At 31.0% G+C, this 19,762-nt stretch overlaps 2 protein-coding genes and 1 long non-coding RNA gene across 3 annotated transcripts; 2 read left to right on the forward strand and 1 right to left on the reverse strand.

Moving 5' to 3' along the window:
* Positions 1 to 6,600: 6,600 nt before the first annotated feature.
* On the forward strand, positions 6,601 to 10,127 carry LOC145034239 (uncharacterized). The gene is made up of 9 exons (XM_078982615.1): positions 6,601 to 6,855; positions 7,010 to 7,197; positions 7,513 to 7,569; positions 7,634 to 7,709; positions 8,105 to 8,163; positions 8,256 to 8,315; positions 8,446 to 8,530; positions 8,998 to 9,110; positions 9,994 to 10,127. Exons 1-8 carry the CDS (start codon positions 6,812 to 6,814, stop codon positions 9,029 to 9,031), a joined length of 603 nt encoding a protein of 200 aa, XP_078838741.1. The 5' UTR covers positions 6,601 to 6,811; the 3' UTR covers positions 9,032 to 9,110; positions 9,994 to 10,127.
* An 878-nt stretch (positions 10,128 to 11,005) lies between these two features.
* Positions 11,006 to 13,111, forward strand: LOC145034241 (uncharacterized). The gene is made up of 3 exons (XR_013677954.1): positions 11,006 to 11,732; positions 12,491 to 12,562; positions 12,738 to 13,111. It is a non-coding gene; the product is annotated as an uncharacterized LOC145034241 (long non-coding RNA).
* Positions 13,112 to 13,395: 284 nt separating this feature from the next.
* LOC145034242 (legumain-like) lies at positions 13,396 to 17,099 on the reverse strand. Its single transcript, XM_078982616.1, has 9 exons — positions 16,662 to 17,099; positions 15,475 to 15,639; positions 15,256 to 15,412; positions 14,969 to 15,054; positions 14,674 to 14,873; positions 14,499 to 14,547; positions 14,201 to 14,413; positions 13,926 to 14,126; positions 13,396 to 13,816 (listed from the first exon to the last, which is right to left on the reverse strand). Exons 1-9 carry the CDS (start codon positions 16,965 to 16,967, stop codon positions 13,637 to 13,639), a joined length of 1,557 nt encoding a protein of 518 aa, XP_078838742.1. The 5' UTR covers positions 16,968 to 17,099; the 3' UTR covers positions 13,396 to 13,636.
* Between the last annotated feature and the right edge of the window lie 2,663 nt (positions 17,100 to 19,762).

Genomic DNA, 19,762 nt, shown 5'->3' on the forward strand with positions numbered 1-19,762 from the left:
AGATCTGGAAGATCTCTACGAAAATCGAACTTCTCGCGGGCAGAGCTTCGGCTCGGAAACCGCACTTCTCGGGATCTTCGGGATCTCGGGATTCGCTTCGGGACTCGAGAATATTACCGGGACTTCGGGATGGCTTCGGGGGTAAAAACGCAGAGCTTCGGCACAAAAACGAGAGGAAATTAGCAATTTGGCCGGCTGCCCTCGCATCCTATTTATAGGAGGTTGGAAGTCTCTCGTACGCGGGGCGTACGTGCCTCAGAAACGTAAGCGCATGCGTCATCCGAAGTGTCGACACTCTTCAGAGTACGTGGGGCGTACTCACTTACGCGGCGCGTAAGTCGGATCGGATCGATGACTCGCCTTCGGATAATGCTTCCGAATTTTGATTTAAAAATAAATACAAATTAATTAATAAACTTCGGAAATTCATATTTTCTTCATACGAACTCCGTTTTCGACGTTCTTTATATCCACGGAAAGGTGAGACTACGCTCTACAACTTTTGTTTAGACTCCGTCGGCTAATTTTGAATTTATTTTTATTATTTATTTTTAATAGGCCGGGACAGAAAATTTCGTTATAAATTCATAACTTCTTCGTTTGACGTCCGTTCTCGCCTAACTTTTTATCGCTTTGATACTAACAACGAGATCTTCGATTCTCGTTTAGATCACTAAGGCTAAATATCGCTTTAACGTAAATTTCACTTTTTACGTTATTCAGCGTTGCCGGTTCTGTTGCGAAACTTCGACAGGTCATAACTTCCTCGTTATAACTCGGATTCCGGCATTCTTTATATCTTCGGAAACCTTGTTTCAACTACTACAACATTATCTAAAGATATCAAGTTTATTTTACACTTAAATTTTGACGCTTATTTTTATTCTTAATTAATCAAACCACATAATTAAGCAATTAAGCACAAAACACATAATACTCGAATAATACACTTATATTATTTCAAAACGGGTTACAAAGGTTAACCTAAACCATTACATTGATAAAAATGGCAAGCCCAGAAACACAGGCGTTACAATTCTCTCCACCTTAGAATGATTCCGTCCCCGGAATCACACATCAACAAACAAATGCGGATAGCGACTCAACATGTCACTCTCCGTCTCCCAGGTGAGATTCGGCCCATTCGTGTGTTTCCATCGGACAAGCACTAACTCGACCATCTTGTGTCGCAACTTCTTAGTCTTTCGGTCAACAATTGCCTCTGGTTTTTCAATCAACCTTTTGTTCTCATCGATTCTCAATTCAGAAATTGGAATTATATCGGGAACTTCTCCCGTGAACTTTCTCAAATAACACACATGAAAAGTGTTGTGAATTCCATTCAGTTCTTTGGGTAATTCGAGCTTGTAAGCTTAGTTCCCAATCCTCTGAAGAACTTTAAACGGTCCAATAAACCTTGGACTCAACTTTCCCCTTTTACCAAACCTTATAAGTCCCTTCCACGGCGAGACTTTAAGCAAAACCGAATCCCCAACTTCAAAAGTCATCGGTCTTCGCTTCTTGTCAGCATAGCTCTTTTGACGATCCTGAGCTGCTAACATTCTTTCCCTAATTATTTTCAACTTTTCAACAGTTTGATGAACCATCTCCGGTCCCATAAACTGCTTTTCCCCAGCCTCAAGCCAACAAGACGGCGTACGAAACTTTTGTCCATACAAAGCTTGGTAAGGTGCCATCTTAATGCTCGAGTGAAAACTATTGTTATAGGAAAATTCTACCAACGGTAAATGTTCATCCCAATTACCTAGGAACTCCAAGGTACATGCTCTCAGCATATCTTCAAGTGTTTGCATCGTTCTTTCACTCTGACCATCAGTCTGCGATGGTAAGCTGTACTTAAACATAACTTGGTACCCAATTCCTCTTGTAGACTTTTCCAAAATCGCAAGGTGAACCGACTATCACGATCCGACACAATTGTTAACGAAACACCGTGAAGCCTTACAATTTCCTTTACGTAAGAATTCGCAAGCTTTTCCATAGACCATTTCTCCCTGGTGGCTATGAAATGCGCACTCTTAGTGAATCGATCAACGACCACCCAAATCGCTTTGATACTAACAACGAGATCTTCGATTCTCGTTTAGATCACTAAGGCTAAATATCGCTTTAACGTAAATTTCACTTTTTAGGTTATTCAGCGTTGCCGGTTCTGTCGCGAAACTTCGACAAGTCATAACTTCCTCGTTATAACTCGGATTTCGGCATTCTTTATATCTTCGGAAACCTTGTTTCAACTACTACAGCATTATCTAAAGATATCAAGTTTATTTTACACTTAAATTTTGACGCTTATTTTTATTCTTAATTAATCAAACCACATAATTAAGCAATTAAGCACAAAACACATAATACTCGAATAATACACTTATATTATTTCAAAACGGGTTACAAAGGTTAACCTAAACCATTACATTGATAAAAATGGCAAGCCCAGAAACACAGGCGTTACAAATGATATCTTCAACCCTCATTTAGGTCGCGCAAGCCAAAAACCGCTCGAACTAAAATTCGAGTTTCGGGTGTTAAGCCGAATCTTAGAAAAATCATAACTTACTCATACGAAGTCAGATTTAAGCGTTCTTTTTATGGATGTTCTCGATTTAACATATTCTAGGACTTACGTTCAAATCGCTAATGCTAAAATCAATATATCGTAAATTCACTATTTACGTCTCCCGGTGTCGTGACAGTTTTGCCGTAAAACTTCGACGGACCATAACTTCTTCGTTATAACTCGGATTTCGGCGTTCTTTATATGCACGAAACCCTTGAGACATATTTTACAACTTAGTTAAGATTATGTATTCAAAATAATTTTTTTTGTCCAAAAATCGTTTTCGACCACTATTATCTCTAAATTAACTAACCTGGATCAACGGACGTTACTATATATATATATATCTTTTAGTAAACAAAACCTAAACTAACCATTCGTCACTTTGTTAAACTATATGTTGTAAACATGACATCTTTTCCCAAGTCTTTTTTTTTTTTTTTTTTTTTTTTTTTTTTTTTTTTTTTTGTATGTCTTTCAAATTTCAAATCCCCTAATATTAAGAAATATCAAACTTGCTAAACTCATTTAAAGTTAAATCCCTTACATTTGAGTATATCAAATTGGAAATTCTTGAGACATTGTAATTAAATATCATAAGATATTAATTAGACAATATTCGTAAATAAATTGATGTCCTTGATTTATATTCTTCAAAACCAAATTTCAATCATTTATTTATAAATCAATTATTTTCAATTCGAATATTGTCATTCGAGTTTCTATCTGTTTGTATATTCTACGTATATAGCTTATATAGTTTGCATAGCCAAAAAAAAATTAATATTCGTCTTTTTGGCACCCAATTGAATATTATTTAAAATTTATAAGACTTTAATATATATATATATATATATATATATATATATATATATATATATATATATATATATATATATATATATATATATATAAAAGGTTGTAGAACTCGTTACTCGGTACCTATTCGGCCGAATATATATATATATATATATATATATATATATATATATATATATATATATATATATAAGGTTGTAGAACTCGTTACTCGGTACCTATTCGACCGAGTACCGGGTAGCGAGTATTCGGGGAGTACTCGGATTCAGTAATTCATGTGGAATTATTTGTAGGGAAATTATATATATGTTAAAATCATAAGTTGATTGAAATATATAACAAAATTAGATACTTGTGAATACACAAAAACTGAAAAACACATAATAGTCTCACTTCATGGATAATTACGAAAATTTAAGATATATATGTAGTAATAATCGAATGTGTGTGTGTGTTAAATAATAAGTTATTAAGTATATTATACATATTAATCACCGAGTTGACCAGGTTTTACAACATCGCTCAGTTCGGTAAGGGGGCGATCGGGAAATACTCGGGATTCTGTAACTCGCCTCGGTAAAGGACTGAGTAACGAGTACTCGGAGGAGTAATCGGTCAGCTCGGCGAGTTTTACAACAGTATATATATATATATATATATATATATATATATATATATATATATAGTATATGTTTTCAGCTTGTCGTAAAATATTTGTTTGCAATATCATTAAATAAATTGTTTTTTTTTTTATCATTTGGGTCTTATTGTTGTCAATTGTATATCACTCAGATGATAACCTAATATCTACTCTAATAAATGAATGTTTTTTTTTTGTCATTTATCACATTCTTATTCAATTTGTTAAATGTTATTTTATGGTTGAATTAATTTTTTTTCCACATGTCATTTTATTAGTTTTTCTATTTTATTAATCTAAATGATTTTTTTTGTCACATGTATTCTTCTCATTCATTTGGACACATGACATTTTCTAAAATTTTTGAATTTTCTATTTTACACTTATCATTTTATTAAATTAAAATTTCACATTTAATATGTAAAATAATATATATGTAAGTTATTTATTAGAAATGATTTATATATATGTAATGTATTTAATGTATTAAAGCCTCATTAATTTTAATAATTTAAATTTTTTCTTATTTTTTTTTTATAAATTCAAACTTCTCAAATTGTTAAAATTTCATTTTTTTTTAAATAAACTCATGTAATACATAGGTCTCACACATAGTTTTCATATAATATTTTAATGTGAAATTGTAACAAATTTAGTAATAAATTTATATCAATTTTATTAATGAATTACCTTTTAATTTCAAAATTTTCAAAATTAAAGCTCATTAGTTCTTTTATTTATTTAAATTATTTGTTAAAATTTAAAAGATAATAAATATTTCTATTACGATAATTCATTATTTATTTATTTTTTTTTAAATTAACTCATGTAATATATGAATCTAACAACTAGAATACATATATAAAAACTTTGAGACACAGCTTTTGAGAATATTTACGTTCATATATAACAACTTTTAGACATAGCCTTTGAGAATATTTACTTTTATGTGAGTTGATAGTTACTCTCCAAGCTACACATTTAAAGGATCTAAATCTGAATATTTTCATTAAGTTTTAGTGGGTGTTTGGATTAGATTTTTAGCTTATTGCTTATAGTTTATTTGTGGTAGGAATAAGAAATAAGCAATAAGAATGAGGATGAATGCTTATTAAAATTATCTTATTTAGCCTAATAAGTTGGATTTTATTCAAACATTTAAATTAGCTTATTGTGAGAATAAGCAATAAACACCTCTTTTTTTTTTTTTCCTATCCAAACACCCCCTTAGAAAAATATTGTGAGAATAAGCAATAAACATTTTTTTTTCCTATCCAAACACCCCCTTAGAAAAATAAACAGTAGTCTTGCCCTACCATGACAATACTTATTATGTTAATAATGTTCTCTCTTTTTTTCTTCTAAATTTTGGTTCTCAATTATTATATGCTAGCATTTTAATAGGTTAACTTTATTTCCAAATTCTGTTGGGCGTTACATAGATATTGTAATAATCAATAGAAATTCTTGGTCTTGATTTTGAACATCATGTTATTTCAAATGAGGAAAATGTCACCTTTTTTCAAGTTATTATTTTCGCTATTCCTTTTATTGCACCCAATATTCCTAATTGTATGATGTTTACGTTATGAGGCAATTATATATTTATATGTAGTCTTTTTGTTACTCTCACTAGACGTCCCTCATAGAAAACATGCCAGCTATATTAGTATGGCAGTAACATCAGTGGCTTCTCATGATTGGCCAGATCAGTGACCTCAGGCGCTTCAATTCTTAATGAAGTTACTTAATGATCCAAGTAATACAAATGCAGTGAATGGGGCTTTTAGACCTATCTTCAACTCATCCTTATTTTTTTTCCTAAAAATGGAGTAAAAAATAAAGTAAATAGTAAAATAGGGTAAATAGTGTTTCATCTCCAATCCTACTCCATTTTTTAACTCCAAAAAATATATTCCAAATATATTCTATTATGCCAACTTAGATAAAATGTCAAACACACCCCTCTACCAATTTAGTTTTAACAAATATATAATTTATATTTTTTTCATTACATTAATATTAAATAAACAATATTATATTTATAATACACTTATAAATAAATATTATACATGCATTTATAAAAATATTACACATACACACTTTTAAATAAATATTTTACATACATTTATATAAATATTAAACATACATACTTTTAAATAAATATTATACATGTATAGATAATATATTTATGCATTGGAATAAATTTCCTACAAATGATCAACTAACGCATTTCGCAGACTGAAGTGTGCTTCTTTATCTTTAATACGTTTATATCGAGCAAGAAATTGTTGGAATTGACTTTCTTCATCTAGTCGTCAATTCAACCTCTATCGGTGACACTTCTCTTGCAACTTCAATTGGTGCGTCAAGATCACGTTCATCCTCGATTATCATATATATATATATATATATATATATATATATATATATATATATATATATATATATATATATATATATATTAAAGGGGAGCATTTCTTAGGAATAGTGCCTAACCATGATACTGTTCTTTGGGTTAGTTAATCTGTCGTGGTTAGTTAAATCCCCGCTACCTACCCTTCCTTCTTTCACCGCTTTAGATACATTTTCTTTTTCATTCTTTTTTGTCTGCAATCTCCACCGCTTAATCCCTCCACCGATCACTCAAAACCTTCAATCACTTTGAATGTTTACTTCTTCTATTACTCCACCGCCTCTCATCTTATCGACGTTACCTCATCGCCTTCCATCGCCTCACCACCTCAGGGAAGTCATCCTCGGATCCAGTTCAGATGGTCGCCGATTTCATACACTCCACCACCGACGTTTGTTCCAGGTTTGCCACCGATTTCATACACTACACTAAGATCCGGTTCTGCTATGCTTCATCTATCCCCTTCTTCCGAGTCGTCATTCGGTTTTGGGGAAACGATGGTCGATCGAGCAATATTAGGGTTTTTAGGGTGGGTGTTCGACTTTTGCAATTTTAGGTCGACTGACTCGCTCCTACACAAGTATGCAATTCCAAATTGTCTTCTGGCTAGGGTTTCGGATTTGGTGTCGCAAGATAACCCACACACAAATGACTTTGGTTCGTTGATACAGATCCCGAAAGGCACAATTGGCAGCTTCAACTTCAGCTTCAACTGTTGCCTACGTTTTTGGATTCTGTTACAAGGTATTTCTCAATTTCTTTGCTTCTTTATTCTTATTTGTTTCTAATGCATGCAAACTGTTTGTGGAAATGCCGAAGTGAAACTAATATCAGATTATGTGGTTCCCATTTGCTCTAATATTACTGCAAAAACGGTTTTCTATTGAAAAATGAGATTTTTGATATGTTCATCTGGTGGTGCTTGATGATTTAAGTAGCCTGACGATTTTGATAACAATGGTTTAATATTCTGTTGGAATGAAAAACTCTCTTTACAAAATGGAATGAGTTATTTGTGAAATAATGGGAATCATTTCATTGGATTGATTTTGAATCCAGGCCTAGCTGGTGTTTTTTGGGTTATAAATCCATGGAGTATGCATCTAGTGAATATGGGTATGTGGCTACTTCTCTTTTAACTATTTTTACTTTTTTAATAAATCCTTTTTACATGCTACAGTGCCAATTCCATCAAGCAATATGTCTCTCCAATCTGCAACAATGTTAGATGGGTTACTTGGGCGCAGTCATTTCAGGTCCTAATGGTTAGATTGCTTCATATAACTCTTCATTTTTGTACTGTTTTCCTGAAACCGAATCACTCTATTTGTGTTAACATGGTGAAGGGCTTTATTGGAAAGGTTCCTGTAAGTAGCTTTGCTTTCTAATTGTCAATAAACTATAAGAAACTCAAAAAAATGGAAGAAAACTGAAGAAATCATAAGAAATTGGAAGAAAACATTTCTATACTGTTCTCAGATTGCTAGAAAACTTGATTTGTAATAAAACTCCAAGTCTGTATATATTTTTGTCTTTCTTATTTGTTTGTGTTTTTTATTTCGGTTTTAAAATTTTTGCTTCATTTTATTTAAGTTTTAACCAAAAAAATTTCGGAAATTTTCAGAGTTATTGAGTTGTGATGTTTTTTCAGGTGGACTTACTTCGCTCATTCGACATTTTATAGTTATATCCAGGAGTTGGTTCAAACAGGTAGTTGCAGTTGGTTACTTTGAGATAATTATATATGCAAATTCATTTGCGATAAACTTTTAACAAAAATATTTTTATTTTATTTTTAATAGACAACAGAATTTGCTGGAACAGATCAAGAAAATTCTTACGTGTTACTTCACATTTACACAGTAAATCATCATCCAACTTTTTTTTTAATTACAAAATAACTACAATAATTATATCCTAACATGTACCCCACCCTAAAAAGTTTATAGCTTCTGTTCTTTTAACATTTATATTAAATACGTTGCTTTTCAGATTACACTGCAAAAAATAACAATGTATCAGACACTCAAAACTTGAAAGAGTCCGCTACTATAAAAGTAGAAGTTAAAGATCCTAGGTAACATATTATTTCCAAATTTTCTTCCCTTTCTTAGATCAATTTCCCAACATATGTTAACTCTAAAATGTTTACCCAACAGGAGGTTATTTTTTAGATTTTGAATGTTTATTTTTGTTCTGTGAAGCATGTTTTTTATTTAAAATATAAAAGACAATTGATTTTGTTTGTTTTGGCTATGATTTTGGTTGGGAGTAGAGATAATAGGAAGGATTTTAGTTTAAGGTATGGTATAGAAATCCGATTGGGAACCCTATTTAACTTTGAAGTTTCCAAATTTTGCCACAGTTACATAACATTGATTTTTTTAGTTCTATTAATGTTTCTCTGCTTATGGTTCATCATTTAAAGTGTTAGATATTAAGTTTTAACTGCTTCAATCCTTTCCTATATTTCTATCTTTTCATGTCTAAAATTGGCAATCGACCTACTTTTAATGATGTAGAATTTACTTCGCTTTTATGCAGGTCTGTTTATCACATTTTTTGGAGATGGGTATAAGACAGCAACATACTATCTTAATCACCAATTTGTAGAAACAAAATGCCAGTGGTTGTTGTGTGTGTTAAGTTGCAACCAAGTAAGTTTTGTTATGTATGTTTTATGGCTAATAGTCATAATTAACAATACAGTTTCACTTTATATTAAGGGATTTTCAGCTTTCGATTATTTAAGTTATGAAATTTTTATGGCTAAAATTGGTTTATATTGTTGCTTTCAAGTGACATTTTTCATGTTTTATTTTCATTTTCATTTTTTGTTTTCATACCATGGTGGGCAACAAAGTTTCATTTTTAATTACAAGTTTGATACATGTCAACAGAAAACCTTTTTTGTCAGTGCCTACACCTTGGGTAATCAAACACTTACTATTTTTTTTTTATTTATTATTATTTGCAGCATGTTAAATTTATTTGAACATTTTTGTTGCCTTTCTTTACAATTTAGAAGGCTGTTCAAAAAAAAATTATTACGTGCTCTACCTTTGTATGGACAACAATATTTAACATTTTATACCAAAACAACCATTTTGGCTTTAAAAAAACACACTAGCAAAACATGAGCTTTTACAACCATTGCTCTTGACTTTTAAGCATAAACATTGTGCAACCTATAAGTAAAATGTGTCAAAAAGTTTAGAAAACACTGTAAAATTGTTCTTTGTGGTTATGCAAAATCATAGACTTATATGGCGAGGTATACATGGTAACATGTATGTTATATATGATTGATTATTGAATTTTAGAGGGGATATCCACCTATTTCTACTTAAGATGGTAGGATATGGCTTTTAATTAGACGTGGATGTCATCAAATAAGCTGTTGGTAAGAAACTAAGAACCTGATAAATGGTTTAAGCTAAAAATTTTGTTGACATTTTTGTTTTGTTGCTTTTCTGTAAGGAGTTAGGACTTAAGGGCTTTATTTTATCTAATTAATCTTTCTGCTATCTATGTTTTCAGGGGTTTTGACGCTAGAAGGGAATGTAATGTTCGGAAATATACTGACCACACGGTGGAATGAAATCTGGAATTCCGGATTTCCACTTCGAAACATGCCCTAACATTCTTAACTGATACTTCTATTCCTTACTTAGGTGCTGTTTGATTTTCTGAAGCAAAAATTCATGAAGTCTGCGGACCACTTCTGCAACCCTTTGCGGTAGAAGAAGTGGACCAAACGGCTGCAGACTATAATAAGAAGCGTGTTTGTTTTTTTAACATCTACATACTGCTGCAGATATTAAAAAATTAAAATAAACTAATTTTATAAACCGAAAATAGCTTTTTAATACGTAAAATTTAATAATGTATAACATTTCGGTAAAAATTAATGATATTTCAGTAAAAAAGAATGATATTTCAACAAAAAATAAAGATATTTTAGTAAAAAATAATGATATTTCATCAAGAAATTATCATTATTGAATATAAAAAAAATGAAAAATAAATTCAATAAGAATAAACGAAAAAAAACGGAAAAAAAATGTGAAATAAAATTTTAATAACATATAATCAAAATTTCAGCAATAAAAAAAGAAGAAGATGTTGGAAGAAGTTAGAAGAGGCAGTACAAGTGCTGCGCCAAACAGAGCCTGCGCAGAGGTTTTTGACTCAGAAGACTTCTAAAAAACAAACAACTGCGAGATGAAAAGTGCTGCACGTGTGCTGCGCCACGCAGCAGTAAGAGGTTTGAAGAGGTTTTTTTCCAAAAAACAAACAACACCTTAATCTTTTTGCAATTAATCATGACTGTTGTAGGTCACATTCTTCAACATAGGGATCAATGCATTGGATGCATTTTCACACGTGGGAGGTAATTATGCACTACGAAAATGGTTGGTGAGTGAATCAACAGTTGGTAAAATATGTTTAGGTTTCTCCAATAAAGATCATCATAGACCTGATTTGTTTTTCTTCTTATTCATTTCAGTTAAAATCAAATGCACACAATTATTCACCGACTGAAGTAATAATTTATGCAGATTTTTTTTATAATGTTGTTCTTTATAGAAAGTATTTGGGTTTGAAATGATATTTGTTGAAGTTTGTAACTTATTTTGAAAATGAATGTTGATTACAGTTTTCTTAGCGACAGTATGAATACAAGGTTTTAGTCGGGTTTTTTTCTCCTATGCACACATTTTTTATTTATTTATATATTTTTTTTTTTGGATATCTAGCTTGGAGTATTGATCCCAATTCTTTGATTTGTTGTTTATGGTATGTATAGAACAACAACACCTTCTTTAGTTGAAGATGGAAAATATGGAAATATATACAATTTTGCTGGAATTAGGATGTTCTAAGGCACTCAAATATTTGTGCCGTTTTTCACTTCTTTATATTAAAGTATTGAAACTTTTTTTATTAAGCCATGTGAACATTTTAAAGAACAGTCATTCTTTTTCTTATTTTTTTATTTGTCTGTTATTTGGCTAAATGTTTGAGAGGGAATGAGTTGCTTTAATTTGATACATAACAGATTTAGAATGGTATGTTTTTCACTAATCCATTTTTTTTTTCGCTATTGAAATTTTCCTTGAACAGTTTTAAAAGGGTATACAAAGACTTACAGAATGTGTTGTTTTTTTTTTGTTGCAGATTCTTGATTTCGGATGAAATAGTTTTTTATGGGGCTAGAGTTGACTTTAGGGTTTGACCTGCCATGGGACTTTAGCGTTTTAGTGGTATAAGGCAGGGTAAGTGTAAAAATGATGTTGGAAATAGAAATGGAATGGAAAGGGTTAAGTGAGGGAAAATGTGCCCACTTCTTTTTCCATTTTTTTTTTTTTTTTTGAATTCAGAAACTTATTTATAAAAATAATATCATGTTTTATACAATCGGAAAAACAAAATTTTGCATCTCTTAGGATTGAAGGGGAACATGAAGGTTTTGGATAAGTTTTCAATTACAATCTTTTTCTCTTAATCATAAATGTTTATAGGAATCACGAATTTTGATGGAATTGAGCTGCAAGATTTTGTCAACATGTTAATTATTTGATGTAGTATTTTTCTTATCCAATTTTCTCAACCACAGTAAGCACATGACCATTTTACCCTTGAAAAATAACAAACCATTTTAACAATAAACTAAATACCAATATTTTGATTTTATCATATTTTTTAGTTAATGCTTCTTATAAGAAGGTTTATTTTCATATAAATTAAAATGACTATTTAACCCGTATATAATTTTTATTTTGTTTATTTCGATAAAGTAATCTTAATCTGAAATGTTATACTCCTAGAACATTTTTTTGTTGCATGTGGCATCCCTGTTCAAATTTATCCCATCAAATATAGTATTCCAATATATATATATATATATATATATATATATATATATATATATATATATATATATATATATATATATATATCTTAAAGTTATCGTTTTTTCTGCTTAATACTTTCATATTGACAACTTTTTTCTTTTAATTTTTTTCCTGAACAGGACACTTGCCCACGGTCAATTCTCTGATCCCATACCCAAGGATCTTCGAAAGCTTAAAGAACTAAATATGTTGTGAGTGCCTTTTAATGTCATTTTGAATGCAAATTTATTGTAGTCAATTTCTATAAATTAGAAAGCACTCTTCACAGTCTTCAGTTCATTATGTCAATTTTCCTCCCTTATATCGTTTTTAGATCATATTATAAATCAGAACTATGCTGTTTTAAGTAATTTATAATTTAAACAGACATGGTCCAATTTCATCATGTTATCACGCCATAATCTGTCATGGTAAGTTTCAGATGTTTTGTGGTTTGGAAGAACTAATGTGAAAGAAGAAGTGGAACTTACACCACAATTGTTTCAACAATTTCATCAGGTCGTGGAATTTGGCATATATCAACCAACATAGGGTAATGTACTTTCATTTTAATGTTCAGTTTTATGTAATTTGGATCATCAAAATACAAAATACCAATGTACATTCGTTTTTTTACCGTGTTTTCAAATACACGAATTGTAGAGAATAGCAACATATTTTATTGTGACTACCGATTAAAGCGATGACTAGAGTTGCACACAAAAGCAACATCTTCAAACCCCCACAACGCGGGGGAAACACATCTAGTTATGTAAAATAATGCATTTAATCATTATGTCATGTAATTATTATATTTAAATTAAATCTAATAGATAAAATAAACTACAAATGTATAAATATATAAAATTAGGAACTAAACCCGACAATTGAATTCATCCCCATATTTGGAGATATGAATAGTATCACCCTATATATGGGGTAATACTATTCATATCTCCAAATATGGGGGGAAAAAATGGTATTTGAAGGTGGGTTGGAGATGCTCTTAGATGTTTGGCTCTCCTGTGCTGATTTGGATGATAAATTAGTGCCTAAAATAGTATCGTTTTTTTTATATGCTATTGTTTCAACTCGTGGAGTACACGGTCTCACAACTACTACATATATAACGTTGTCACAACTAGTACATATATAACAACTTTGAGACACAACCTTTGAGAATATTTACTTTCATGTTTATTTTGAAGTAAAAACACTACAGAAAAACAAAAAACACCAAAATATTGCTAAGCGAACAAAACACGAGAATAAGTAACAACACGTGATCAAACACTGTAAGTTTTGCTGTTAGCATATGACCCAAGATTCTTATCACCACATGTAGCCATGCACGCTTCCTCGAACGTTTCCTTCTCGACCACTTTATTGCAAATGTTTGCAAATGCCCGCATGTGCTTCATCCCATATTGAGTCAGCGACCCACAATGCTTCTCAAATAACCGAGCCTTTAATGGAGAAACCCATAAGGAGAAACCCATAATCATATATATTAGCAAATTACCAATCATATAAAACTGAATTTGAAAATCACACAGTTTTAACCATAAGACATACCGTAGATTTAAGACACTCCCAATCATCCACCAAAGGAATCCCACGACCTCTAGATGAATGGAGGATTGAACGACCATTCTGTGGTCCAAAAAGAAGCATTCCAATCATCTCAATACTGTTATCTAGATGCGCCCTATGTGACATGGTCTCTGTTATCTTCTTCAGAAGTCCCGCTCTTTCCATTTCTGATGACTTTTTGTACTGAACATACAAGCAAAATAAAATTGTCAAAACATTTGGAATTTAGGCTTTGTTTCTCACATAAGACATCTTACCCTCTGCCACAAGAATATGAGATCGGCATCTCTTTGATTTACACCATCCATCTTCTTCTCAAATGACATCAGCTGGTTATCCGGGAGGTTTAGGGTTTCTGGATCAAACCCTAGATATAAAGAGACCTTCTCTGGTTTGATGTCTTTACTACCGTATTCCATCACATGTGAACCTGAATTGAAAGTATCGTAATTAGATGTCCTCTCCTTCACCTGTTCACAAAAATATACCAATTAACTTCAACACATTAAACCAAAATCAACATAAACTTGGATCCTAATTAAGTCTAGATCGAACCTTGTTGAATTGTTGCTCAATTGATTCTTTCTTCAGGTTGTGTGTCTCACTGGTGAAAACAAACCACAAAAAACTCATTTCATAGAAGTTGTAGGCTAAAAAGAATCTAATAAAATTCATAGAAATTTGAGTAGAAGTAAATGGTGGCATGAAATGATAAATCATAAGTGCATACCTATCTTCCATCCAAGCGACACTGTATAGATCTCCTAAGCAGGTAATATACTCGGGTGGGGGAGAAGGTTCCATCCCCGGGCAGTATGTTCCATAGCTGCTCTCTTCAGAGCTGGATGCGGTTGTAGCATATATGTTGAGATCTTCGGGTAACATTCCTTCAAAGATGCTTCCACTTTCGCATGCTTCCAAGTATATAACCTACACTAATTAATTCTTCTTCAGAGATATATAATCATACACATCTACGTTTTAATTTAGATTGAATCTGAATCCAAATGCTCGGTCTAGATTACCATTTCTTTGTATGTACCCATGTCATGCTTCTTTTTCAAGACTTGGATCAAGTCTTTGGCTACAAGATAAGGCATGTTTGGCATCCCTACACTCAAAAGTACAATATGATTGGTATCTCATTTTCTTGTAAGGCTAAACCACAACATTGCCCAAAATATAATAGCTTTTCTCTAATTTGACGTTTTCTATCAACATATATATATATATATATATATATATATATATATATATATATATATATATATATATATATGTATGTAAATGAAATTAATTATTAAAGACTAACCAAGAACACCAGGACCTCCGTGATCAGAGTAGTAAAGAAAGATCCGGTCTTCTGGCTTGCTATCAACAACCTTTCCACTTCCACCTTTCACCGATTTTTTGTCACCAAGAAGCACAGCAAACAAATTGTCTACTGTAACATGCTCCCCAGTATAGTCCTACAATAAATTATACCATTTTAATCTTTTAAAAGATAAGGAGGGATGTATGATGTATGTACCTTTGGAACACCAGAATAGACATCGTCTCCTTGTGGGTGATTGATTATGACTCCAGGCCTCGGGTTCATCTCACTTGTCGCGATATCATCGTACATAAACACAACAATATTTTCATCTTTCAAACCTCCTTTTTTAAGTATTTGATAAGCATGACAAACATCAGCCTGTGGTACAAAAATTCAGATCTTCATTAACAAAAGCCAAACTAAAAGTTCAACGATCAAAAGAAATTGAGATGACATATTGATATTTTGGAGAGATAAATTGTTTTTTTTAACGACATAAATTTTATTAGAATCTAACAAGACTCTAGAACAAACGACATATTACAAAGAAAAGATAACAAAAGTAACCCGATTCATTTTACAATTTTTACTCCATTAAGTGATAAGAATAAGAGTTTTATATGGTGGAATGAAATACTTATCCATTCTTCCAAAAATTTCTCCTAGCGGAGAGAATTTGTATCCTCCAAACTTTATATTTGGAGGTTGACAATTTATGCTTTAAAATGAATTGAAAAGTACTAAAAAGCAACATAACTATGACTATTACCAAAAACGTCAAAACGGACTATTGTAACTTATACTCGATCGCACTGATTACTTTAACACACATCTAGCTAACTCCCAAGTGAGCAAGGTATCTATCTATAGAATTATCAACGTTCTTAGCAAATAAAATGGATAGGAAACTATTTAAACGATGATTTTGTAATATCAAATTAGATACTTTTGTAGATAATAAAATTTTGATGCCAGTATTGAAAATAATAATGTGATACTTAGAATCAAATTATTGTTTCTCAAATTCTTGTTATTAAAAAAAAAAAAATACTCCAATAGATAAGATAAACATAAGGATACCATTATCGAAAAGAAGATGCATTTTGCACAAAATGGAGTACAATTCCTGAAATTAGGTTAAATGAAAAGTTAACTTCGACATTCAACTTTATTGTATCATGTATATATATACCAAAACTAATTATTTGACAATTTCGATAAACAAATTACGAATATAATAATTTAGAATCTTTAATTAAGACTTAAGATAAGCGTAAATTTAACCCAGCAGAAATATTCTCGGATTCAAATAAAATTATATTTAGAAACATTATGAGCTCAAATATTAAATAAAAATTTAATTAATTCACAAAATAAAATTTTGAAAAATTGGTTGTCACCTGATGCCGGTAATTTCCATAACCGTTTGAACCGGCGACGAGCACCCCCCACCTAGTCCCGTTTCCCGTCGTCTGTCCATCCGACTCCAAGTCTTCTTCCAGATCCACCGGTGACCGGATCAACGGGTCCCACCCCCGCCGGTAACCAAAACTTCCGGCAGGTAGAACCACCGCCACTAGTACAAGAAGCAAACATGATATAACACGAGACACAGCCATGGAAGCAGAAAACAGAGTGAATGTATGATGTAATGTAGTTGGAAAGATTTGGGGGTTTATTCTGAATGTATAAATACGAAGAGGCATACGGCATGCAAATCAAGAAGCTTACACCTGTAAAAAGTGTGGGGCCCAAAAGTATAAGCAAATGCCAGGTGGAATTACGAATTGATAGACCCGTGATGGATGGTGTATAGAAACGAGGGTGAAGGATTGGCGGATTGGTAAATTCATGATACAGGACGATTATTATAGTACTTTTTACTTTTTAGAGTTATAATATAGTAAGAAAATTTGTATTGTTAGCTAGTACGGAAATTTCTCTTTAAATATTTATTACTTTCATACGGAATATGTATTTATTACTTTGGTAAAATATTATTGATTTTGTAAAGATAAGATATATTTAACAATATTATCTCTGGACGTGTATCGTGTAATTAATGACATTATGATCTCCTTGGTGTACGTTATGTAGATATGGGATACTAAATACTTATCCCATTTACAATACGCATATCATGTACTATATATAAATATTTTAAATAATGATTAATGAAATAGGCAAAATTTTCTCCAAATTCAATTTGACATATATCAGAATTCTTTAATCATGAAATAAAAACGTACACATATCATGCCTCATTCACCCAACATTCACCATCAATTAAGAACTTGATCATCAAGATCGTAGAGTTGTATTCTCTTGTTTATTTCATTATAATAACTAGTAAAGAGGCCGCGGCTTCACCGTTTTTTGGTATTACGGAAAAAATTGGCAAACTTTAAAAGATATGTGCTGAAATTGTATATCACCACAAATAAGGGAGAAAGTCGACAACTTCTAAAATTAGATGTCAAAAGTGTATAACCAAAAGAATGAACACTGCTGGAGAAAATTCAAAAATGTTGTGACAATAATGTTAAAGTTGTCAAAATTGGGAAAAATATGGTGACAAAATTCAAAATGAGGTTTTTTCTTTTTTATGTCAAAATGTAAAAGTTTTTAGTACAAGAACGAAAAGTGTCAAATTAATAAAAGATTTGTGGCAAAAACATCAAAAATATAAAACTTTTGATTGTAAAGACTAAAAGTATCAAACTCACTAAAGATTTGTGACAAAAACCAAAAGGCAGAAAAATACAATCAAAACACAAAAATATAAAAAATTTGAATTTAATGGTAAAAAGTGTTAAATGCATCAAAGATTTGTAGTAAAAACCTAAGGCCCAAAAAGATATTATTCCTAACTTTCATTTCTTATATATATATATATATATATATATATATATATATATATATATATATATATATATATATATATATATATATATATATATATATTGTTTTTACTAACTATTGTTTGCCAGAATACACAGATCTGGACTCCGGATAGAATAGAATCAAATATCATGATCTGAAAATCTATGATACTACAATAGGGTAACACATACCATATAATCACACAAATTTCAGCATAATGACATTTTAGTCAATTAACCTATATTAAAAAAGGAAATTTTCGGATTTTTAAGGATAATTAATTACATTATTTTTAAAAATCTGAATAATTTAAATTAATTCGAATTTAAAAATCCTATTTTTTTCTGTCAGAATGACAGAATACCAACCATAAACTAATAAATATATTTTCGCTTTTATTCTTACAGAATATATTTCCAATGCATATATTTTTGACAATTAACCTGATTTAAGAATTCTAGATACGTTGTCTGAGTTTCGAGTCATCACTTTAACAAGTGAGTGCATAGTTACTTTCATTTTACACATAAATATGAAAATTTTAAGATAATTACATGCTATATGTTGTTATTAGTTGTGTTCGTTATATCTATGCTAGATCAACGATTTACACATGTTTTACTTGATATATACTGCATATGCATTTTTATATGTATAAATATATTGGGTAAAAATAGGTAGATGAAAGATGATATAGATGATAAGAGATCAAAGATGATATAAATAATGAGAGATGAAAGATGAAATAAATGATGAGAGGTATTGACTTTAAAGATGATGTCATCTAGCAGAGTATAGATAACAACCATGGACTATTCTAGACAGTCCAGTAGAACGCTAGCAGGCTCGCAACCTATAGGTGTTTGTGAATCATGTGTTCATCAGATGTACTCTAAAACCCATTGACATGTATTGTGGGAAGACTCCCTAAAATAATACTGACAATAAAGAAGATAATCCTTAGGATAAATCCTTAGGAATAAATATAGAAGAAAACCTACTGAGAAGTATCAGGAGGAATCCTTAAACTAGTACTATTAGCATAGATGATCCTTAGGGTAGATCTTTAAGAATAAAGACGATAATGGGGATGGGAGATTGAGTTAACTATTTGATTATTAAACATATTAATTATATTATTGTATCACATGTATCGATATATAAGATACAATCTGCTGAGAGATTCTTAAGGATCTATCCTAAGGATCATCTATGTTGATAGTACTAGTTCAATGATTTCTCCATGATACTTGTTAGTAGGTGTTCTTTTATATTTATTCCTAAGGATTAATTCTAGGGTTTATCATAGGTGTTCTTTTATATTTATTCCTAAGGATTAATTCTAGGGTTTATCTTCTTTGTTGACAATATTATTTTAGGGAGTCCACCCACAATACATTCTGCTGATACTTGTCAAGGAGTCCTCATTATATCACTTGTATCGATATAAAAGATACATTCTGCTGAGAGATTTGAGGAGTATTAGGCCACTAGTTTAATTACTATAAGGCTTGTAATATTTCGTTGTGCTTATGCTTTTGTATTAACGATGACATCCTAATGTTTTAATATAAATAAAATACATTTCTTCGGAAATGCTTTGATAATATCATTATAA

Source organism: Lactuca saligna, chromosome 3, assembly GCF_052625555.1.
Source record: "Lactuca saligna cultivar CGN05327 chromosome 3, ASM5262555v1, whole genome shotgun sequence".
NCBI lineage: Eukaryota > Viridiplantae > Streptophyta > Magnoliopsida > Asterales > Asteraceae > Lactuca > Lactuca saligna.